The following is a 26,405-nucleotide window of genomic DNA, read 5'->3' as shown; positions in this document are numbered from 1 at the left end:
AACATTGCTCTACGCAATTATCACAATATCACAGTAATATTGCGCAATTATCACAGTTTTCTGTATAGTGAAGCATTGCAAAAGGAATCTAACAACATTAAACAAAGAGGCTAATGCGTCTCTGTTCTAAGTCTAGGCATATCAGAATTTACTAATATCATCTGTTAAGAAATTTTCGCGCCACTGTCTGTAGCTAAAAGAGCTAATAAATCAAATATTTTCAAACTTCAAACTGTATATGGAACATACAGTTATACCTATAGCATGAGTAGAGCATTATGACTTAAATACAATACAAAGTGGGCATTGTCACTGATGAGAGCAGACGGTTAAAATGGAGACTGGCTAAATATTAAATTTTACAGTTGCAAACCAGTGAATGGGAATAAGTATTTTTTATTATCTCTATGAAAACAAAAAATAATCACCTTTCATAAACCGCTTTTCAATAATGTCATAGAGCTGGCAAAAACTTATATTAATGATTTACTGCAGTTCTTAAACTGCACTAAATAAATTTCTGGATTTAATCAAGCTGTTTATACGACCAATCAATTATGCAGTTAGTAGCGACGAAGTGACATAAATCGGTACTCAGAGACTAAATCCTGGTTTGTACCAACCAAACATTAAGTCTGACACTAATTTTTAAGAATCTACTGTTTAAATAAGATTATAATTATAACAGTACTAAATATTTATCTAATCAAAAGCGCTATAGAAACGCAACGGACCTATAAGTGGTCTATGTAGTATCTGTTATAGATACATCATTGAATATAGTCTAATCTAAACTACGACTAATGGGGGTTTTCTTGAAAATTGAGAGTATTTTAATTGAATTAGTACGGATTCACCCAAAGACGCATTTGTATTATCCGCGGCTTAAGCTTATTTTCAAACTTAGTTACTAACTAAAAGAAACACAAGAGATTTTCAAACAAATCTTTAATGAAACTTGTTTTTTATAAACACAAAAACAAATAATATTGAATATTAACAATATTTTAGTGTTTTAAGGCAGTGTGACATGTTTATCATTATTATCAGTCACAGCCGCGATCTGAGCTATACAAACATCATTATTAGCTTTACACGTCGAAACCTGAGCAGAGTCTCTTCGCTTAGCTTTAAGGTGATCTACGTCAGTTGGATTATAACCAATATTGGTTTTACTATCATTTGTTTTTAATTTATTTTTTCGAGGCAGTTTCTATGCTAATTCGATTAATGAATTCTAAGACATCTTCATGTTTCCATCTGTGGCCAATGTCTGTCAAAGGCACATAACTATTGAATATTGCTTTGATATTGAATTTTTGATTCTGCGTTTGTTAGCTTAGGCCGATCAGATGAACTAAGCTGAGCTTAAGAAGCAGAGCACAATGTGGTTAACATTGTATTGAAGACATCCAATGTCGTCCATTTCTGTAAAATACTCGGTCGCCTGCATAATTTATGCGGCCACGACAATGTAAATTAGTCAGTTTGTCTCAACAGAATTTATCACAGAAATTTACATACTCATTATGTGTTGTTGTTAGTAATTTCATTTCATTTTTATTGAAAAAAAAATAACAAAAAATAGTTTTTGCCAAATTTATTTTTTAATTTTATTAACTTTTATTAGCATTTTTTTTTTTATTTTTTACTTTTTGCTAGCAGACCAGTAGTGCTTCTTGCTTTATTTTAGTACTTTTCGCACGCATTTTTATAGTTTCTTTGTTTTTGTATCTTTCGACTTTTTTCGAGTTTACACGTCTGATACTTTATGGCTTTAGTGCCTTTAGTAGCTTTTTTTTCTTATTTCATTAAATTCTTATTAACTTTAGTGGTAGGGTTAAGATTGTGTTAATTTTTTGTATTGTTTTTTGATTAAATTTTTTTTGTCTTTTTTAGCTATAAATTGTAACAAACTCCCAAAGTTCGTATCATTCACAATTTGCTACTCCCAACGTGAGCCACGCAACAAATCAAAACTTACAAAATGAAATTCGTCATTGTTTTCGCCGCTCTCTTCGCTGTCGCTTTGGCTGCTCCTCGTCCAGAGGAAGCCACAATCTTGCGCTCAGAATCCGAAGTTGGACCCGAATCCTTCAACTATGTGTAAGTAAACAAACTCTGCTGAAATGGATTTATCAACCTTAAGTGCTAATAATTATTCTCTAATTACAGTTACGAAACCAGCGATGGTGTTTCTGCTAATGCACAAGGTCAACTCAAGAACATTGGAAGCGAAAACGAAGCCATCAGTGTACAAGGCAAATACAGTTTCGTTGGTGATGATGGCGTAACCTACACCGTCACCTATGTTGCTGATGAAAACGGTTTCCAACCACAAGGCGCTCATTTGCCAGTTGCCCCAGAAGCTTAAATTCTCTTTAAGCTACTAAGTGCGCAAAATCCTGTACAATTCTCCTTTCACAATATCCCAAATTTCCCCAAGTGATTGCCCCTTCCATCCTTATCCTAGTCCCGCTTATTTGTAACTTGTTACTGGCCACAGTTGACGTTTGTTGTTAATTGTGAATTGTCAACAAATTGTTATTTAGTTTAAGTAAAAATTCAAATCCAAATATAAAAAAAGATTTTTATACTAAAATATATGGTGTTTCATTACAAGAATTACGGTTTGGAATTTAAGGCATTTTAAAGAACAGAAAGAAATGTAAAGTTGATTCATTTAAACTATTAAATTAAAAAATTAAAAAAATATGATGTTGAACTCCAAATAATTCAGAGCCACTGCACTTGATTCATTATTCGAAGTGATAGTGTTATTGTTAAAAAAAATTTATTTGAATATAAATTCATATATTAAAGTGTCCAAATCATTGGTAAACCTAAAAAGTCAAATTTAGATTGCCTTGATATCAATAATAGCAAGCCAAAGGGATTGCTGTAGTTAGCATTAATTAGCCAAAAAGATTATTGGAAATAAATGAAAAGACAAGATCTTAAAGTTAGTATACGGTTATATTGTGTCTTCTATTGTTCTAAGGCATTAAAGGAATATTCTCTACTAAAATATAAAAATTTTCGGTAGGATGAAATAGTTTTCCAGTATTAATGTCAATACAGTTTTCACCTTTCTACCAGAAAAATTTACTAACATTCACATATCACAAAAATGTCAAAATTCACTTCGTGAAACTAAAGCATCTCTCAATTTTATATTAAATACCAAGAAATATGATTTATTGCATCCAACCTGATGGAAACAGCATAGAAAGATACGTAATTTTAGCCACTCAAATGAGTGAAGGAAACAATACGAAATAACAGACAGTCAAAATTATGGAAGATCCTAAAATAGTTTAACATGGTTATTGTAAAAGACCAAAAAATATTACTATTAATATCTGTAGTATATATCATTCATATTGCATTCTTAGATAGAAACATTATAATCAGAAGTAATGTATTTATTTTTCATATTTAAACCACATATATTTTTCTAAATTAACATTGCTTTTGCTTGTATTTATTTTTCATATTTAAACCACATATATTTTTCTAAATTAACATTGCTTTTGCTTGCTTAAAATTCACTCCACAGCCGTAGTCATTAAGATCCTGAACCTAGCATATATAATAAATTCTAATCATAAACACTACCCTCTTTAAATACTACTCAATTTTTCACTATTTTAAATATATATTTTATACTTTCTGGCTAAATAAGTTGAATTTGTTTGATATTAATCCCATTTATCTTTTCTGTTTACTTAATTATTTAAGAGTAATATAGATAAGGTATGTAAGAGTAAGTTAGTGGCAAACTATAATGTCATGTTCGCCTTTGGTCCTTTTTTGTCCATAGAAATGTACCAAAATTAACAAAAAACTTAAGAAACGAACTTGTGGTAAGTGAATGATATTTTTAAAAATGGTGCATAGTTTTAGGATGATTTATACAAAAGTATTACAGGGTGGTTGAAATAACTTAATAAACCAGTTAGCAATATAGGGTTAAAGTATATATATAGGCTGCATAATTATTATGCACAATGCCCATCATTGTTTTAATATTTTTCCATTTTTGCATAATTTCCCGAGAAGCATTCGACAAAAAATAAAAATAATTATTTTTCATATGGAAATAATATTATAATTTTGAAAATCGAAATTTGAAAATTAAAAAACACTGAAAAAAAAACTTTAAAAATTCTAAGATTTCAAAATTAAAGACATATATACGTTAAAGGCATATATAATGAAGCAGCAGATTTTCTAAATAAAATACATAAATAAACTGAAAGATTCTTCATCTAAAAAAAGAAAATTTCACATAGAAGATGATAAGGGCTGCGCTGAAGCAACAACTCACTTAGAATTGGGTTAACGAAAGAATCATGTTCTACTTGTGGATTCGTTGTAAACCGATTCAATACACTGAAAATTTTAATTGATAACAAAACAGCTTAAATATCAAAAATAAAAGTTAAATTGAAAATTTATATCAACCAGAATATTGATCGCATTCTATTGGACATGATATTAATAAAATATTTTACGACAGCACTCCATCCGTAATAGACAAAATAAAGTAGATGTAGTGAAAGAGTGTATGAGATACTCTATCTTAATATTTTACATAGCTTACTAAGAACTGCACGAAGAGTACACACCGAAAACATAATTTTAACTGGACAAATATTATATTGTAACCAACTCAGCACGTATGACAGCTTGCATAAATTTTTAACCATAAATATAAACAAAAACAGCACTTATAAATCAATTCGGCCCCTTAAATTATGGGTCCGGCAACAAAGCAAACAAGTTAGGAGTGATAATGCAGCTAAATAGGATATTTATATTAAAATAGTTAGCAACATGTAACAGAATGCAGGAGTTGTATACATCATGCATATAATTTGAACTTAAGAAGAATTATATTGGTAATAATTCAGTATATACAAGATATTACACAATATAGCACTATATATTTTTTTTAAAAAGTGCATTTAACTCCTTAAAGTAAAGTTATAGGGAAATAAGCCGTTGCTATTAAAATTAAATAAATTCGATTATGTGTTCGACCTATAACCTGTGAATAGTTTTTCGGGAATACAAAAGAAGATTCTGCATTAAAAAAATAGCAAGAATGGTATAAATAAAGAGAATAGAATTTCAACAGAAATATTATGTTTTAAATAACTCAGCATATATGATGTAATAATATAACATAATAGACATGATAGCACTTAATAAATCAAGCATAAATCAATTAAATCGCTCCTTAAAGATCGCATAAGTGAGCTGATACCATTAAAATTAAAAGATTTTGGTGTTTATTATTTTCGACCTATAAGCTATTCAATAATTTTCGAACATGCTTAAGCTAAAAGGAGCAGATAAGATAATTGTAGATAAAGAGTTTATAGGATATTATACATTAAAATGATAGACTGTATATTATTAGTTTCATGTTAGGTATAAACCGAAACTATTATTTTAACTAAATAAGAATTATATTATATATTCTTTAAGCATAAACCAAAAAGTAAATCTTATATATGTATATTTAATATTCAAAATATTCATAGAACTTCATATTTAATTACTCAATTAAAATTAAAAGCTTGTCAATTCCATTAGAATTTTGGTCCACAACATTAGGTTTCACAAGAAAATAACAGACAATGTTGATGGGCCCATACCTGAAATATTCTCTTTCAGAAGAAGGTACTCACGGTATGGATGTAATACAACTCTCTCAGAGGTTTAAAAGGCATCAGATCTTAATCCGAGACTTGTAAAATTTCTCTTTTTGCAGGGGATGACTTATATGTATATGATTTTGTCTCTATGATATTCCAAAACATTATGCTAGAAAAACTTTAGTCAGAACAAAAATTCTATAATATGGAATATTTGTATATACCTATGTGTATAAATGTACATGAAGCATAAAATTTTGATGGTGTAGCGAGATCTCTGCATATTGAGCCCTTAATTACCTGTACAATTCATTATCAAACCTTACGATAGTTAATATATTGTTGTAAATGAAGTACTAATATGGATCAAATTCTTTATAGTTTCATAACAAAAACGTCATTAATAAAATTGTCCAAGTGACAAATCTTTCTATTGGCGTAGTACTTTTCGATAGCATCCAGCTGAAAGTTATGAACTTTGCAAAGACTCCGAATTCGAAAAGTGCGGAGTTGGTACGATCACTAGTGGTGATATCGAATGCAGATTTATAAGCAACAGAAAGATGATCAGGATATAAACTATTTTCATTTGTTTTTTACAATATCAAGTGCAGTATGAACATCTGGTGAGTAATGGAACAAACAGATTTTAAACGACAAATGAAGAGTTTGCATATGCGTTGGTAAGCTGGCGTGGGTCATGATAAAATTAACTGGGTATACTTTTATCTAGCCATATTTTGAAGATGTGCTAATATATGCTCCCTGTAGCAGCTTATCATCGACAGCTTTGAACAGTTTTATTCGTAGTCCGTATGCACCAGCAAATGTATAATATTGATTTTGAATTTAATTAAAAAAATTAAACAAGTAATTTATTTCTATAATAAAGCAATTAAGAGGGAAATTAATTTTAATAATCTAACTATTATATATATTAAAAGGTTTATTATATTATGAATACGAAAATCCATTTGATCTATTTTTAAACAAATTCGATATCAAAATTTGTATATTTTTTCTTTTCTCCTGATTTTTTTTTTAAATTAATTAAATTTAAAAAACTAATCGTTCATTAATAAATTAAATCAATGAAATCAAAGCGGTCGTAGTCTCTAAATATTTTATTCAAAATTTTCTTGTCTAACCAAAAACTCAGAACTTTTAGTGATGTACATTTGTTAGACACAAATTCCTCCTAAAACCTACAATATTTATTAATTAGCAATAAAAGTTGAAATTCCAAACACTTATATCATAATTTTGGAATTTATTTTAAAAGACAAAAATTATATACCATAATTTATTTTCTTTTAACTAATGAGTAGGTTTTAATTAAAAGCCAATTAATTAAATCGAACTCAATCACATTTTGCACATTAAAGAATTAAAAAGCGATTTGTGTAAATTGAACTTGACTGAGGTTACTAATTAAATAAATTATTTTTTTAAGTATTTTGCATAATTGTAAATATTCAACAAGCTTATCTATGAAAACGTTTTTGTAGTGATGAGTGTAAACAATTTCGTTCACATGCACCAGGAAATTGTCATTTGTTTCAGATGAAAGATACAAGTTGCTAGCATGTCCGCTTTGCATAAATTCACTGCAACAAAGCGAAGCGATAAGTCCGGGTGAGCTATTTTTGTTAATATAATAAAGCATCTTCATATGTACAATAATTGCAAGTTTTGCCATAAAAACTGAAACCTGAAACCTGAAACAAATGCAAATAAATTTATGCTAAATGTTAAAACACTCATAAAATAAATTTCATACTTACAATTCTATACATAAAGTACGCATCTTTTAGCGAGTATTAAGCAACGAAGACAATGCAATGAAATCTCTAATTATCGGCAGACTTGCATTAACGGACGATCATTAATAGTCGGTAGCGAATTGCAAATAATTTATACCCACTTTAGCAACAAGTGTGTTTTATCTCCACATATAAGCGGTCTACCTATTGGTGGTAGACAGACAGTGACCATCACTGTTACCATTATGTACTACTATCACTGTTTAATCAGGATTATTATTAGATTACCTATGCTTGTTCACATAAACTATTATACTTAAAATAATGTATAAACGATATTATCTATTAATGCTTTGGAGGTCTATGAAGTCAGGATGAATTCACGATATTTAAATATCTTTATAACATATATGTTGCCAGCTATAAATAAGAGAAAACTAAGCAATCTCATTAAAATATCCCGTAAAAGTATCACTCTTTAAATAAGATTGTTGAAATGACTCGTATAGTCTTATGGTGAAAATAAGGACAAATCATTGTTGCTTAGAAAGATGGAACATATTAGAGACTTATTTTTTGAAAGATCTGATGAAATTCTAGGAACTCATCTGAATGAACAACTTTGTAAAAAGTTCATATTTTAAGTGCTCTGAGCTTTATTAAATGCCAAGACATAGTATGATAAGTTAACACGAAGCAATATATTAAAAATAGCATTTATTGAATGTGTCTACAAAAAGTGTATGGGTTTATGGGTTATTTATAAAAGCATGATTCTGAGCTTCATATTTGGCAGGACCCGAGTTCGATTCCTGGTACTTGCAGTCGCAAAAATAATTATTTACGAATAATTAAATATAAGAATTATTTCCAAGACCAGGAGGGTAGGGTATTTTGCAATACTCGAAACAGCTGTATGGTCAGCCAAAAATTCAATTAATTAAAATAATTTAAAAAATAAATTTTTGTTGTTGTTTCACTTCTGTTCGAAAACCTCTTTATAAAAGCATTTTTGGAAAAAAAGGGATTTAAGAGAAGGTTAATTAAATTTGGTGATTACCAATATTTATGATACTGCTTATAGTGTACAAAGATTAAAAAAGCAGTAGATGCGTTTCTTCAAAAGACAGATATATAAAAAGAAGACATTAATAAATGTTCACGAGATAATGAAAAACTAAAAAATTAAAATAGAAATTTCATTAAAAATTTTCAGATAAATGAGTTTATCGGAAAATACCATTGAAAATATACAAAAAATTCAAGAATAAATCAACGCGATCATTTCTGTGAAAAAACTAACATGTTCAAAATGGTAAGGTCATGAAAATATAACAGGTGCTAAAGCTTGATACTAAAATTACGACCCACGAAGAAATCAACAGTTGATGGTATCGAGCCGAGAAGGTGCTAATTCACCCGTTTAAATCAGGCAAGAGTAGTCAGCAACAAAAGTAATAAATAATAATTTCTCTGAAGATACAACTTATAACTATATGGTGTTCTAATACCTGCTGACAGCAAATTTATAAAAATTTGCTGAGAAACCTGAAAAGGAATGGAACTGTATCGATGGTTTAAACATCAAGATAACGCGCCAGCGCACACTGCTGAGTAATCGAAAAAACAAAAAAAATTGATAAGAGTTTTCGGCAATAATCTCAAAGTTCTACATCTTAAGAAGTGCATTTTTAAAGACTGTTTTAAAAAATAGACCTATCGATTTACCGAGATCGATCTCGATAAAGACTTTTTGACATAGTAAGACTTGATATTTAAATATTAGTATATAACATATCAGTAATTTCAAAACTTGTTTCTTTGTGCAGATATGTGAAGTTTACCATGTGCTGATAATTAAGTAAGAATTAATTAAAGTTCCTATTAGTGTCTATAAATCTAATTCCACTACTGTATTAAGCTATATTTATATGTGAGAATATTAGCATTTTTCCCGCATTTATCACAGTAATTTTCTTTTCAACAAATATGTTAAATTGTGTAACAATTGTGATTAGCATATTTTAGCACTTCGTATCGTATCTTCAAACGTCATGAAAGTTGTTATGCTAATCAAAGCAACTAATTTATGCTAAAGACGCGCTTATTACGGATTTATTTATTTAATGACTTTGTTACATTATTTACTTCCATTAGTTAGTACTTATATCTTTACAAAATATTAATGTGTTTCCAATAAAAATCATTATAGTAATAAATTTCTGTAGTAGCATTTATGTTATTTATGAATTTAATAAAAATGTCTGTGTCTAAATAAATTTTAATGCAACGATATTTAATGAATTTTAGAAAACTATTTTGAATAATTTAAGAATTAATTAAATTTAAGAATTTAATTATATAGAAATATGTTTATTTTATACTTCAATTAAATATTTTAAAACAAATTATAGTACAAGAAAGAAATATGTTACTTATTGGCCTCACTGGCATAAAGAGATAACGAAAGTGAACATCTTCTGTAAGATGAAATGGTATTATAAAGATAGCACATAGAGTTATAATAGAAACATGGATACGAAAGTAACTATCATCTGTAAAATGAAGTGATGTAATAAAGAAAGCACATAGAGTTATAGTAGAAACATGGGCTACTGAAGCTCTCATCCTCTAGAAATTGCAGGCATTACCAATATATTACATTAGGAAACGAATGTCTTCGAGTGAAAATGTTAATACTTTTATTTACTCTTGATAGGGTTCAATCGAACCTAAATATAGTTTTAGGAATGTGGATATAATATCCAAAAGATATTACAACATTTTTTTATTTTAATTAATATAAAGAAAAATGTTAAAAAATCATAATACCTATATTTAGGTACTACAGTACTTTTGTTTTTTAACATATGACATGGATCATTAAACGTTGTAGTTAATATTAAAGTTCCACTTAAAGATTAATTTATTAGTTTTTATATAAATTTAACAATTATTTATTACTATGCACTGTAATTATACACCAAACTAATTGAAAATTATTGTTCTAAATATCTAAGATAGGAATTAAAACTGAAAGTCTTATTTCTTTCTTTCTACTTGAAAGTACTCAAAAAGTATATTATTAAATAAATCAATAGGAATGCTTTTGGCACTCAAACTCTTCTAAGATACTTTTGATACATTAGATATACAGATACATTAGATTTAGTGGGGTTTAGTGGGGTCATTATATGAATCTGTGTTTTTAAAATCACCGTTTTTATCAAGAATTACACGTGTAATTATTACATAATTATATAATTTGAAATTTAATAACTTAAAGATTGTCACAAAATTGATTATTTTTATGGTTATTTCAAAAAATCCATTACTTAAAGTAACTGATAGTCATATTTATATCATCCGACACTAAGTTCTCCTATAGCATTGGCTACAATTTATTCAAATTTTATTATTCATAAAATCTGCGGCATATTAACGTCATTCCTAATGTAGCAAAACGTTATCGCTTAAAACAGTAAAGATATTTTACGATTATTACAACAAAAAGAAATCTATAGGTGGCACGAGCAAAAAGATACTTTTAACTATTTATTTTATTTTTATTATCTTTCAAACGCTTTAAGATTTTACAAAGATGCTTAGGCACATAGAAAATGAAGATTTGCATTACAGATACTCGCATTGAATATTTTTTGTTTATTTTTCATTTAGATAAATTATTTGCATCTTCATTGTGAAATATTGTAATTTGGCTTCAAGTATTTTAAGAAATAATAGATACAAAAACATTTTTTATTATTTCGCTTGAAATTTGTTTTTATATTTTTGTTTTGATCAACGTTTTCGTGAAGTTTTACCGGTTTGGCTTCGACTTCATATTGAGTGAGAAATGATAAAGTATCTTCTTTTATTTCTAATTTGGCACCGTACCTTATTAATGATCAGATACTTAAATTATTTTACGGCATTTGCTTTATATGCTTTAGATGCGCATATAGATTATATATTTGATTTATGCTGTTCCCACTGTAATAAAATAAGACAAAAATTCTCACTGATCAAAATGCAATGGAATTTTAATTTTAAATATTTACATGTGTATTTAATCAGTATGTTTTATTTAAAGGTTATAATTGTCACGAATACGGTATTATCAATAATTGAAGTATTACTTTTTATAGATAGAAGTTTTTAGTATACAACAATTTAACATTGAAACTACAAAAATAGTCTTTCAAACTTCGGTTAGAAAAAAATGCATAAAAACAATTAAAATTACCTCGTTTATTTCTTTTACCTTTATTTCCGGAATCTATGATTTTCAATAAACTTTATCTACTTCAATTTAATGAAAAATAGTACAATTAATTTTTACAACTGCCAAGTAGCTTAAGTGGAATGAATATCTTTTCAGTTTAATTAAAAAACTTTAGCAGTATTCTTATTCCAATCATACTATTGATGTAGTAATATTTTAATTATATTTTAATATAAACACCCATTAATTAACATAAGAACTAACTGAGAACTACTTTATTATTTGATGTATGAAAATGTTTGAGATGACAATTGGAAATCAAATTATATAAATCAACTAAAGATTCAAATATTATTCGTCTTTATAAACAACTATATAGACCCGAACTACTTAATGGTTGTGTATCTTATAACAATCCTGTTACATGTAACATACCTCCAGAAAACTTAAAACTAAACAGGATATTGTTTTGCGACGTATGCTTAAAGCATTAATTAAGATATACATAAGGACTTAAGAAACGAGAGAATGTAATAATACATCAAAGACAGCACGCTAAAATTGTTTGATTCTGTGGACGCTCAAACTAATGCGGAATTGCACTCTCTTAAAATAAATGCAATATATATTCCGTCAGGATACTTGCTATTACCACATTTCAATGGAACACTTATTACAATAGATCACCCAAATGACTAAAACTACTTTAAGTACTAATTTGCATCACATCAAACAAAGAATATGAAGAATATATATATTATGGACCGAGTTAAGTTATTACAGTAGTTTTAGTAAAATTCTTAGTAAGCCCTTCTTAGTAAGCTAAGTAATCGATATCTTTTTATTACCTAATTGTTTTTATATAGATTATTATATATTAGATTATTACTGACCAAACAGCCTCAAGTGTGTAAATGAGGAACGCGGTGAATTACAATTGAACGTACGACTGTATTCTCCCAATTATTAATACCCACAATCTGTAGTTTGAAAATATAATGAACTATATCTAAGTTAGGTTAAAAAAAATGCTGTGGATAATATCAGATATCTAAATTGATTTTAATTTCCCTTTTCGTTTTATCTTTCATACGCATATGTCTGATTATTACTCAAAGTTAATTTTCAACCTAAAAAATTTATAAAAATATTTTTTTTTTAAGGTAATATAAATGTACAATAAGCTCCATTCTAAATTTGAAATAGTACTTAATAAAGAGTAATATATCATTTGCTTGGAACTGATTTCAAGTGTATTTTCTGACAATTTATTGACATTTTCTCATATGGGACTAAAGCTTTTGTAATATAATGTTTTGAGAAATCAGTTAACAATTCTTTACAAAGTTTATATATTAATTAAACTAATAAAACTAATAATCTTATTACAAACTTAACTGTTTAATTCGGAAATACACTTGTTTCAAGAAAATGTTATTCAAAAATAACAAAACTAATAAAACGCTATATAATTTCAAAGGCAACTATAATTTGTATATTTATTTTAAAAATACCAAACATCTTACATGGTTTAAAAACTTAGAATATATCCGGATGTACATAAAACGAAACTTATACTCTAATTGCACAGAGGAAGGATTTCATCTCCCAATCAAGCTAATCAAAGCAAACATAATATATAGTAACTTGCCATACATTTGTGTCACAAAATAAACCCAAAAATAAATGACTGCCCGCAGGCTACCCACCTGGAACCACCTACCCACTTAGAACAATAAAACAGAATCAAAATAGTAAAAGTTAATGAATCTAAAAAGATGAAAACATTATTTCACAAAAGTGCTAGCGAAAAGCTCTAAAAACTGAAGAATCATTTACTTATTCATGAAAGAGAATAAAATCTTTTTAATTTAAACTTCTGATTTCGCTGGCTTCGTTTCATATCACAGAGAGTAATTAACTATCCGTTCCAATAAATTATTTATAGCAAAAATATTTATATAATTTCTTTTTTAATTACAACTTAATTTATTGTGTATTAGCCTTCCATATACTGTAGTTAGTCACGAATAAATTTAACCTAAACCTTCGCTTTGAACTTCACATTTAATAAACAATATATATATTTAATAAACAAAATCAATAAATATTATATACTAATTTCGTCATTCATAAATATTTTTGTTTTTATCGTTAATTTTAATTAAAATTTCAAACAAAATTTTATTAAAAATACAATTACAATTCCGAATGACAACATATTTTCTGCCTGTCATGGAGGTATGAGGAAGACTTTACACCTTATCAGCCCAATCAATATTTTGGGTACACAATCACGAACTAACTGTTTTAGGTGTAGTCGTACATAATGTATTTTTTCACTAATTAAAATAAAAAACTGATATGCAGGTACATCTACAGACTCAGTCTTAGACGCATATGAGCCTTTGTTTGTTAATTTTTTTTTTCAGTACAGTTCACAATAGTCTTTCGAAACAACAGGTTATCGATCATTAGTAGTGGGAAGCGCATTAAACGGCACATTCTTGCAATTCTTGTCAACATCTGTCGCCAGATAGGGGCGGCTGCACTTTAACCCGACTCATCTTCAGGTTGTTTAAGTCCCAAACTACGAAGCTTCAGCTTAAAGCACAAAAATGAAATCTCAAACTCACACAAAGCACCGCCAAGACCAGCACTGATACTGGCATAAGTTTTGTTTCGTTCGATGGTTAATGATGTTTTGAAAATTCTTCGCTTTTAAAATGTTTGTTTAATATTATTAACATTGTCAATTCAACGCAGAACATCGCTAGGTGTGTTTCTATAACCGCAGTAGCCGTCGCATTAGAAAAAGCATCAAGTGGCCATTCGCAAATATTGAATTTCTTTTTCATTGGCAAACTTCTCTTGCTTGAATAATTGCAAATTATTTCACTGCAATTGTTTAACAAAAAAATTAATTTTATAGCATAAAGTGTACTTGTATTTATTGAAGAATTCCAATTTTTGATTATCGTTACAAATAAAATTTAAAATGCATTTTACGCTTGTGTCGACTGTGAGTGTTGTAAGTGAAATCAATTCCAAAAAAAAAGTGATTCTTAGTAATTTTTTATTAAACTATAGTTTACAGTGTTTCTATTAGTACTAAGTGGATCCTTAACACAAACTGTGAAACCATACGAATTCGGATTTACAATTGAAGAACAGCAACATCGACATGAGAAACGAGGTAAGTCTTATCATATCATCTGACCTTCATCGAATAGATTAAATATTGATTTAAATAATATTTGTGTGAAAATACAAAATTATGATGATTTTGAGAATGATTTTGAATTGATTACATTGAACGACTAATTTTACACTTTTTTGCACGAGGCTAAATTAAATCATATCTGAAGTCTTTTGCCGAGTTTCAAAACTGATAGAAAAATCTATCGAACGGCTAATAATTATTAGCTAATCTAATTTTGCGTATCTTATATCAATTCAAAACAATCATTTGATAATATTAATTTTTTCTTATCTAAATCTTATCGAAGCATATGAGGTTAACTGCTTAAAAATTATAACTTCTAATGATATACTCTCATGGTTAGCCTACTGTATAAATATTTAAATGTATCTGCTAAGGACTACTCAATAAAAAATCTCTATAAATATTTATAACTTCAATGTCACTCAAAACGTAATTATTTAATTTTATGAATAATTATGCATATTACATACATATAATAAATACAATATTAGACTGTCAATTTATATGTTTAGAGATATGTTTTAAAACCATTTTTATTACACGTCATACGTATGATTTTTAAAAATTTCACTTTTAAGTTGACTATCTATATTTTGGCTTTTACAAAATATTACTATTGTTAATTAAGTTCAAAAATATATAAATTAAAAATAACAATATTTATTTAAACGACCTTCAACCGAATTTTGCTCTCTACCGAAGTAGACATACTGTGAAGTGAGCAAAGGAATTAAACGCCCCCATGCTTGATTATGGATTTAGATTAGAATGGATTACAATCATTAAGATGTTTCTTCCTCGTACGTCAGCAAGCATGAACTACAAGAGTTGCAATGGGGCAGATCCAGTTTCACATCTATATCCAATATTTCGCCTATTATTCTCAATGAATTCAATGAATTAAGTTTGATATTTTAGACTCACACTTTGACCCGTTTGCCATCACCATTGACTTATCTGCAACATAACAGATATCGTAACAAAAATTGTGATAACCACACATTTTTCTTCTCCTTCTCTGAGCCATAACCTTAACTATACTCATTAAGAGGGATATACATGCCGAAGGAATCGATAATGTTTTATTAATACAGCAGGAGTATTAGACAGTAAGAAACGATTAAGATCCAGATTTACATTGTTTAATCATTTTAAAGTTCTCTGATCATTCACTAATTTCCACGTAGTATTCCCTACACTAAGTGTAATAGACGTTATTTAGAGTCAATGCGTCACTTGTCGACACTTTCAGTATTATTCAGAGAAGTAAAACTAATCACGAAAATATAAATAATGACACATTAATGCATTGATATCTCTTTTAAGGATGTACAATAATCCTAAGACAAGCTTATAGATGTTGTAAACTTAAAATATATTCTTACAAAAGAAGTCATTTACAATGCAAGATGAATAGCAGTAACATACCCCGTAAGAAGACAGTGTAGTTCTTAAATATGTGGGACTTCGTGAAATATGAAAAAAAGTCAAGACAACAAATTATTTTGAAATAATGAAAGTCACCTAAACTCTTCGGTAATTTAATTGTTCATTACAAACGTTATAATAAACTTGATATACCATTCTGAAAAATGTGTAAAGGTGTCAGAAGTATATATGTTTTAATACTAATTTATAAATCATTTTAAAGCAGTTTGCATTACAAATTAACAATTTTCGTAATGTACTGGTCCAGGCTAGTGTTCTAAGACCTTTAAAGTGTGTGACGATACTTTATTTATTTGCAAATCACTCAACGGCATTGCAGATTCTTGTTTTAGATACGGATACTTGCTAATTTCTAGTTCTTTCATATGACAACTGAATTTTACTATTTTTAGTATTGATTGATGTCAATTTTTTTGTAATTACAATGAAATCGCATATGCTCACTCTTTCTATATTTACATTGAATTGATTTAATCAGTTACTTAAAAATGTTTAAATTAAAATTTTATTATTTTATTTACTTATTTGAACAAAACTTACTGCCTTAAGGCTAAAATGAATTGAAATTAAATTACAAAAGAATCTCCAAAGTTTATATTAAATACTTAGTTGATTATTAACAAATTAGCCAACCAAGATAAAATTTCGAAGCATATACAAACATTCAAAAGTATATAGCTACGGTAAAAGGCTAATAATTGCTGAAAACTCGATTCATAAATTTTACAGTCTGAACATTTAATGGACATCAACAAATTTTATATGAAAAACTCTTTTGGTCCAGTGATTTGCTGCGTTTGCGAGCTTTAAAAATTGCTAGGTTCATTGAGTTCATTGAAACATTTGGTGATGATGAAAAAAAGATTATTCAAATGATTAAGTGCATAGCATTTAGTTATTTCAAAAGAATATTCATTAAAAACTATTATAATCTATAATGTGTAAAGCCGGTGGGTGCAAAGGACCGGTTGTTGCATGAGTTACGACTATCTTGCATGCCAATATCTCTGATGTAGTTCTTGCACAACTCAAAGATACAAGTTACGTAAATGAAGTAAATGTTTCAAAATGTAAAGTTATTTTTATAATAGAAACCATTTATGAAAAAATTGAAAAACTCAAATGTATGAAAAAAATCTACCCAGTTTTGTATACTACTAATTTAGAATTGTACATGTTATTTTAGAATTTGATGAACTTTAAAAATTTCCTTAAAATAAATTAGCTTTAGTAATGCCCTCTAGCATATTCAAGAGCTATGATTATTTGGAAAAGTGATAACAAAGATTTTTAAGTACAAATAAATACAAATAGTACTTGATAATTAATAATTAATTACTTGGACAATTTTCATAAGCGAATATTAATCAACTTTTGTTCGCCAAACAGCCAACATTATAGACAAATGTTCAACAGAGTTCTCCATCCAAAATCAAGTTTTTTCAAATAATTTTTCGAAATTAGTTTTGATTCAAAAAATTTATCCATATAAAAAAACATAATGGCAGGTACAAGTGAGAATGAAAGACATCATGCAGATCGCCTATATACTGACTTTATTGCTGGCCGAATATATTTAACAAGCACCTACTGTTAAGTTTAAACATAGCTTATCAATTTACTCCTCCTACTAACAATATTTTGTAAAAATCAAAATCGGTTGGATAGTTTACGAGTACATTCATTACAATATATGTTACATATTGTATATATAATATATATTTAATATATATTTATATAATAATATACAATATATAAGTATAATTTATTATAAAATATAATACATATATTACATTATATATATTATATATACGAATGGATAAATAAATATATTTAAACCATAAAATATTAACCTATTTTCATCATTTGTTATGATCGCTACATGATCGAATCATTCCATTTTTAATGCTTGTCGACCTCATCTACATGAATTCATAAAAAGTCTCCGTCAAATCTTTCATTCAGATTATTTCAAAATTCGTGAGATTCATTTACCATCAAATGAAGACAAATGTCTATCTATCGTTAGATAGACAAACTAACTCAAATCAATTTGTCTTATACTGATTAAAATAATATATGGATTATATGGAGTGCAACCTATTAAACACATATGAACATAATTAATTAAAGAATCCTCAAGAATAAAATAAATTGATAGATTTAGATCAAATTTTTTATATATAACTTCATTAAATATTTGATTTTGACATATATATAGTTGATATGTATGTTATAATTACAACAACAGAGTCCCTAACAGAATAAGTCTTGGATCCCACTTAGGCCTGAGTTGCGTTGTGATACTAAGGAAATTTTTCTCACTATATTTATAAACATAACTTTTGAAAGCATTTTTTGTTTTTATACTGCAATATACATTATGTACTATATACAGCTATAATTAAAACACAGCATTTATTAATAAAGAATAAACTCATAAAGTTATCATTTATATATATATACATATTTAAAAAGATCAAAATTAACACTACCACTGAACGAAATACAAATAATTGTTAAAAACTAAAACTCATAAATTTTACTATTTTATTTAATGTTTATAAATTCAATAATTTTAATTATATTATTTTTAATTTAATCAAATGTTCATCAATTCAAAACTATCCTGAAATTTATATTCATACGGATTTTGATATTGAAAAGTGAAAGTGATTATCGTAGTTGTTTGTTTATATTGAGGTACAAAAGTATCTTATTAGCATATCAAGATATTGTCAAGTTGACAGTATTGTTTAGAACACTTCGTGATAAGCAGTTATGATAACTTTTAAAAATTTACATATACACAAAACCTTTCAGAAATATCAAATGCAGACCTGCAAATGATTATATGAGTAGGATGAATGACAGGTTGCTTATAGTGCATCTATTTGCATATAATGAGATCATTTCGCATCATTACGTCCATCACTTTAGTTATTGAAAAGGTTATGGTCATTTAGACCTTGAAAATGCTTAGCTCATTCTTATAGTCTTTAATTGGAATTTATGACAATAAACACATGTTATGAAAGAGACAAATATTAAAACAACATATTTAATAATTTATATTGAGGAAAGCAATCCACCAATTATTCTATCCATAAATCATTTGATTATTATTGCAAGGGTGTCATATATGATGACTTCAAATAACTAATTTGTAATTTGAAAAGTTGCTTTTTCCTGTTTTAAAATTGATTGATTTGATGTGAAATATTTCCGTTTTCTGTAAAAATTAATTACAAAAAAAATAAAAATAAAAATAATTAATAAATTTCTCTTTCATTATTTTATCACTTGTATTATGCATATAATTTATATAAATGATATTAATACCTTGGATTGTCATAACTTACCATATATTGAACTAAAAATGTTAGTAATGAAGTGATAAAGTTAATTGAAAATTATAATTTAAAGTAGTTAAATTAATTATTTTTCAATATATACTATAGTTTTCATAAATTTAAAAAGCTTATTGTTTATTGATAGTTCAAAATTTTAAATATAAAGAAAATATTTTTAACGTCATATGTGTTAATATATCTCTGAATTGCATGACCGTATAACTATCATCTAAAAAATTTAAATTAAAATAATTAATTAAAGTATATAGACAGATTCAGATGTCAAGCAACGTTGTGTTAACTAAATACTAACTAATTAATAAAAAAAAGAAAACCTAAATATTATTTTTGATTATCTGAAGAATTCCTCTAATTACACACATAATCTAAGAAATAGTAGGGATAGCATCTTATCAGTTTACAAACAGACAATGTCTCTTTCTTAACTAGATATTAGGTTAGGTTACGTCGTACCGGCATTTCAAAAGGATTTTTTTAGGCCTATATACCCGTTGTGTTAACTAAATACTAACTAATTAATAAAAAAAAGGAAAACCTAAATATTATTTTTGATAATCCATAATAATACACTTTCTTAAACCCAAGCATATTTTTGAAGCACTGAAGAAGAACCGAAAGATGACGTAAGTCTAATTTATGCTTAGACCATGGTGTTAAAAGTAAAACTATTATAAATTGCGCTGGTTCTAGTTTACATTATAATAGTTCTATAGAGATTTTCTGATATTTCTTGCTATACTATACAATCTATGTTCTTATAATAACGATTTCATAAATGGAAGATCTTTTGTTCTGGCATTTACAATTCTATGGCAACGAATTTTAAATGGTTTAAGAGTTTGAGCTGATAACTACAACTACATTAGCTCAAAAACATTTCTCGAACATCCTGTGGATCACTGAGTCAAATAAAAGAGGTTGTATAGTGATTGATTATAAAACTTAAAAAAATTACTAAGAAATTATTATTAAACTTATTACTAGTATTATAAAAATGCAACAAAATAATTTAAATTTTTTTGTTACTAACGCTACGAACCAGTAACAGATTTATGTGGTATAATAAATGGCCATTTGGGATTTATGATTTAAAGAATTAAAAGAATGATGTATTCTTATGAAGACTTATGACTTATAAGGTTTTTTTGAGCAACCTTAACAGAGATTTCTTTGAAACTTTAAAGATATTTCTACTTCTCTGAGAAGGTTAATCGATTTTGTACTTAAGTTGTTAATTATGGTTCATATATAAACGTATTCACACATAGATATCAAGATAGCTTTAAGATTCTATGAAGTTAGTAAAGTTGGACTAATTGATGTTGAAGTCCATTAAAAACCGCTTAGATTCTCTGCAATACCAGTTGGAAATATTGTTAGAAAATCAGAAAACTATTGGAAGATACTTACATATGGATGGTCTAAGCTTTATGGTTATAAATAACCTTCCAATCTAGTCCAAAGTTCTTACACAAACACTTCTGTGTAGCATCTAGTCTTCGAGAGATGATAACAATTGATAATAATTTTATGTTTTTAAATTATTATTTATATAGAAACCAAATAAGGTCATTACACCTGACTGGCTAGCCATAACTTAAAAGCAAACTTTAATTTCAATGACGTGATAGTACTAATGGTTATATTGCCAAAATATGCTAAAATATAAATTCTATGAATTTATACTGATGTTCAAAATATTAATATATTTGTTATTAAAACTAAGTAAGTAAATATGGTAATTAATATACATAAATAAAATTTTTATTTTTTTCGTCATTAAAATATTTTCTAATATTATTTTTTATGGATCTTCCTACACATGTTTTGTACAATCATTAATCGATTTTACATATCATGTTACTTAAACGATAACAGTTCCATTGATTGAGGTATCTTATTACGTTTAAATACTAGTTTGTAAGATAACATCTAATTTTATTACCCGTGTTATTTGCAAACAGTTTAACAGGTTCTATAAAACAGAGATTTGATGTTGTATTAAAATAAAACTATTGCTTATAAAAAAACACTAAACTGCCTCTAATGTGTAAACGAATTTTAATATAGATCAAAACTAGATACTGGCAAATCAATTCTTATCAGAATTTAAACGTGGGCTATCATAATCGAAATAGATCTTGACCATAAATAAAATTTATTTACATAAATAAATCATATACATTTCATATACTTGCCAAACAATGTTCGAATAAATGAATTATTTATACGAAATCGTTCTTACTGATTTTAAATGATAATAAACATCATCAAATTTAATATTAATGAATTTTGGAAATGTTATGGCTACATTATGGCTACAAGTCAATAAAACAATGGACTGTGAATGGTTATAGAATTGTTTGTTTGGCTTCCATAGTACCAAGTAGCTTTCCGACGCCAACAAAAAAACAGACGATTTACTCCTGTTAATCCAGTTTAATACGCAAATTTAGAACATACCAAACAAATGAAAATTTAAATAAAAAAATACTAAGTATAAATTATAATAATAAAAAAATCATTAAATTGTTAATATGCAAAAGTGTATTAAAAATTAAATATAAAATTTCTGGTTTCTTTGAAAAGACGAGCGTGGCATTGTGATGGGCGAATTTGGCTTCATAACGGCCGATGGCATTTACCATGTGACGGTGTATGCAACTGATGAGGAGGGAAAGTTTCGTATATTAGCTATGAGAAACTATCCATATGAATCGCCACCTAGTAAGTACACAATGAAAATTATATTTCAAATATTTATAATACATTTTATATTTTGCAGAAACTGTTGATATGGTTGTAGTACCCAAGCAATCTCCAATAACAACAACCACACCAAAGCCATTACCGAAACATAACTTCTATCAAGAAGCTTGTTCAGGCTGTTTCTTGAAAAATGGCAATGGCAAACAACCAGCAACCCAGGATGCAAATAAAAAGACTGAAATACGTCCATTATCAAAACCGATTTCAACACTCACACCGCCAAACAAACCACTAACGAAACTTGTCACGAATATGATTATGAATACAAATTTAGGTAAAATTTATACAATTAAAACAGATAGCAATGAGAAAGACTTTAAAGAAAAAGATATCATCGAGAGTGTAGCAACACAAACAGCAAACAAAGTACCAATTAAGGAAACTATAACAAACAATCTTAATATAGTTGAAACATTTAAAACACATAAGGATATACCCAACACAATACTGCCCAATAGAATTAAGACACAACAAAATATAGCACAAACCATAAACAATATACAGTACAAAACATCTGGTGAAGTCAAGACACCAACAACACAACAAACTCCAAAACTTAGTACAGCAACAGAACATAGTCCTAACACATATGTAGTATATAAACCCAACAGCAACATAAAACCTAATTTACACATCACACCGAAACAAATTATTACAAATCAAGTCGATTATACACCAACACTTACTGGCATTAAAACTCCACAACAAACCAATTCTGCCTCAGAACAAATAGGCCCCGCAGATTTAACAACAACTATTCACACAATACACGCTCCTCAAAGCACGGAGCTTAATAAAGATATTGCCAGTATAAAGCCATTTACATCGAGAACCAATAAACCAAGTGCTATATCACAAACTACTAATACGGCAGCAAAGTCAAGGTCAAGTAAACCAACGAGTTTAAAGGATCAAACATCATCGAAAACAATTACACCTACACAATCTATCGAACGACTAAATAAAAAAGTTCCAAAAGACTCAATTAATAAAAGTAGTGCAGAAAATTTATTGGTTCATCCCGAGAGTATTGAGTCAGCTATAAAGAAATCAACTTCGAACGAAGATAAAAACTATCAAATTCAAATTTCATCACAGCTTGGAAAAGACATAAGCAATATTCGAAATGATGTTACAAAGTACACAAAAAATACACAAAATATTCATTCAACCAATAAAAACACACAAAACAAAGCTGATACTTCATATGGTGTAGACAGTAGTACACCAATTGGTGCAGATAAGAAATCTAAAATTGAAATTTTACCTCAATCACACTTAACACAACATAATGTTGCTACTACAAAATGTGAAACACAATTAAATCTCCCAAATCTCAAAACACAAACACTACCAATTACTCCAACAACACAAGAATTTAAACAAGGTACACCTTTATTAACTACAACAACAAAAACAATTAGCAATAAAAATAATAGAAATCCTAGTCATATGAAAAACATCGCTGCAACAGTTGTCGATACAGTAACAACCATTGCAACACCAATTAAGTATGAAGTCACTAAAAAAACTGTTAATACTAAACCAAAAAGTGTCACACCCACTTACACAACACAAGCAACACAAGAGAACACTGTAGCACATAGTACAGGAAAGTCAAGCAAGACAAGTAAGATTATACCGAAAACATTGTTGATAACCATTTTGTGTGTCACCACCATTTTCGTTACCACCGTTGTTTTCGAACAGTCTCATAAACACCAAAAGTAATCAAACGCAAGGTATAGGAAAAATTTCTCATCTACGTCGTTTAATCTCCTTATAGACATTCTTTTTATTCTGTCGAAAACCTGGTTCGAAAACCTGGTTGGTTCGAAAACCTTCTGATTTTTATATATAACTTCTGTGTGTAAACTACGTGGTTCATATGAGGGAAACTAAACTGTAATATATATTTATTTTTGTTTTAATTTTTGAGTCGTTACTTCGAAAATGTTTAAATGCGGTTATTTTTGTTTTTTAAAATATACTAACTTTTATTTCGAAAGTTTTTTTTATTAGGAATATTAGGAATTCTCCTGAAGAAGGCAAAAGCGAATTTGCCGAAACACGTGTAGAGAGACACAAAAAAAAAAAAACTTTCGAAATAAAAGTTAGTATATTTTAAAAAACAAAAATAACCGCATTTTGTAATATATATCTTTCCTTTTCTTAATAGGAATCAAAAAATATCGAAGATCTCTTCACGAAATGAAAACTAACCTGACTCCATCTTTGTTACTATGATCGAATAAATGAGAAAATTGTCTTCAATCCCCTTATTTCCTCACAAGTAAGAAACTATATACAAAAATGTGGTTTCAATTAATTTCGATAGAATTTTTTGAAATTTCAAAAAGAGCGTTTAGCGGTTTATTATACTGATAAGTGTGTTAAAAGCACAAGGATGTAAAGCTTCAGCGGCAGCTAATCCTGTTTAAAAACTGTTGAGTCTGTATTATACTGTTTACTCTTTGAGATAGAGGCTAGAATATTATCTACACTATAAAAAACATGCCTATCGTAAAACGGGAATAAAATCTCGTACACAAATGTAACTTCTTTTGCTGACTGAGGAATTTTTCCCAATGAAGCGTTTATCAACGCATTATCTTGTTACGTGGTTAGAACAAAGCTATATTATATATTATATATAAAGCTATATTTCGTTTTTATTATATTTTCCGATGTATATTTGGTTTAGTTTATTGCTTGTGTAAGAGTCTAGTGATGCAAACAGTCACTTAATGAACAAATAGTCTTGATAACGATGTCGTCAATGAGAATATGGCCAACTGGGAATATGTGATAAGTAGGCGATAAGGTTAAACAACATTTAATGTCTTTAATAAACATATTCACACTTAAAATAATCTTAACCCCATTTAAAAAGCATCTGTACATTTCATTATTCTGACTTAAACTATTCAATAACATTTAATTTTATCATTTCTTTCTATTCCCAAAAATGTGCTTATAATATAAAAATTATAGGTGATTTGTTAAATTCTGCTATAACTAAGACACAAACCGGTAGCCAAGTGGGTACAAAAACATTCACACCATTAAATGGTAATTATAGCAAAATAAGAATCTATATTTACTAAAAGCTGTCTTTTGCACAGGACCTTCTACATTAAACGCAGCAAGGACACCAACTGGCAGTGCGCCACCTGGCGCAAATATCCCACCGTTAAAGACTGCAGCTAAGCAACCAAACGGTAAATAAGTCAAAATTATAGCAAAATTATTTACGTAACACATTTATTTCAGCACCAAGCAATGCCATAACTTTCCCACAAAACTCAATCGGATCAACAGGTAGTCAATCACAGAGTGGGGTGAATCCTAAATTCGATCTAAGGGTAGGTAATAGTGCTATTGGTGGTGGGATTGCTGGTGGTAGTGCTGGTGAAGTTGGTGACTTGTACCGTTTCAAATACATACTCGACTACAATGGGCACACGGAAACCGGTTCACGAAACGGCAATAAGGAAGGCAACTATTTTTCTATTGGTGATGATGATATTTTGCGTACCATCGAATATGTGGCCAACGAAAATGGTTACCAACCACGTATCCGCTGGCGAAAATTAGACACGAAAGTCCAATCGAAAGAAAATACATTAAAGGATTATGAATTTGTGTGGTTTAAAAATAACTAAAAATTGCGAACAGTTAGTAGTTAAGCTGTTAATATAATAATTTATTATTTTTTTTTGTTTTTCATATTCTGTAATATTCTTGTTTTACTTTTAAATAAAACCAATTTTTTATTTCAATTTGGAATTTTTTTTATTTAATTATTTTCATCATTTTTATTTTGTTGTTCATGCTAATTTTCTTACGGAGTTTGTGTTTTAAAATATTTAATTATTTGTATATATAATCTTAGTTATTATTATATTAAATTTTTTACACATCAAGATTTGT

At 28.0% G+C, this 26,405-nt stretch overlaps 2 protein-coding genes across 2 annotated transcripts; both read left to right on the top strand.

The window, feature by feature from the left end:
* The first annotated feature begins 1,906 nt into the window (after positions 1-1,906).
* Positions 1,907-2,559, top strand: LOC119671718 (larval cuticle protein 65Ag1-like). Its single transcript, XM_038082475.1, has 2 exons — positions 1,907-2,106; positions 2,176-2,559. Exons 1-2 carry the CDS (start codon positions 1,988-1,990, stop codon positions 2,372-2,374), a joined length of 318 nt encoding a protein of 105 aa, XP_037938403.1. The 5' UTR covers positions 1,907-1,987; the 3' UTR covers positions 2,375-2,559.
* An 11,862-nt stretch (positions 2,560-14,421) lies between these two features.
* Positions 14,422-26,195, top strand: LOC119677406 (protein lethal(3)malignant blood neoplasm 1). The gene is made up of 8 exons (XM_038088744.1): positions 14,422-14,685; positions 14,745-14,850; positions 22,293-22,430; positions 22,489-23,586; positions 23,668-24,102; positions 25,467-25,544; positions 25,598-25,693; positions 25,746-26,195. The coding sequence occupies exons 1-8, from the start codon at positions 14,653-14,655 to the stop codon at positions 26,135-26,137; spliced, it is 2,376 nt and encodes a 791-aa protein (XP_037944672.1). The 5' UTR covers positions 14,422-14,652; the 3' UTR covers positions 26,138-26,195.
* Positions 26,196-26,405: the final 210 nt, after the last annotated feature.

This window comes from Teleopsis dalmanni, chromosome 1 (genome assembly GCF_002237135.1).
Source record: "Teleopsis dalmanni isolate 2A chromosome 1, ASM223713v2, whole genome shotgun sequence".
NCBI lineage: Eukaryota > Metazoa > Arthropoda > Insecta > Diptera > Diopsidae > Teleopsis > Teleopsis dalmanni.
Note: the sequence above shows the minus strand (reverse complement) of the source record. Positions and strands in the feature narration are given on the sequence as shown.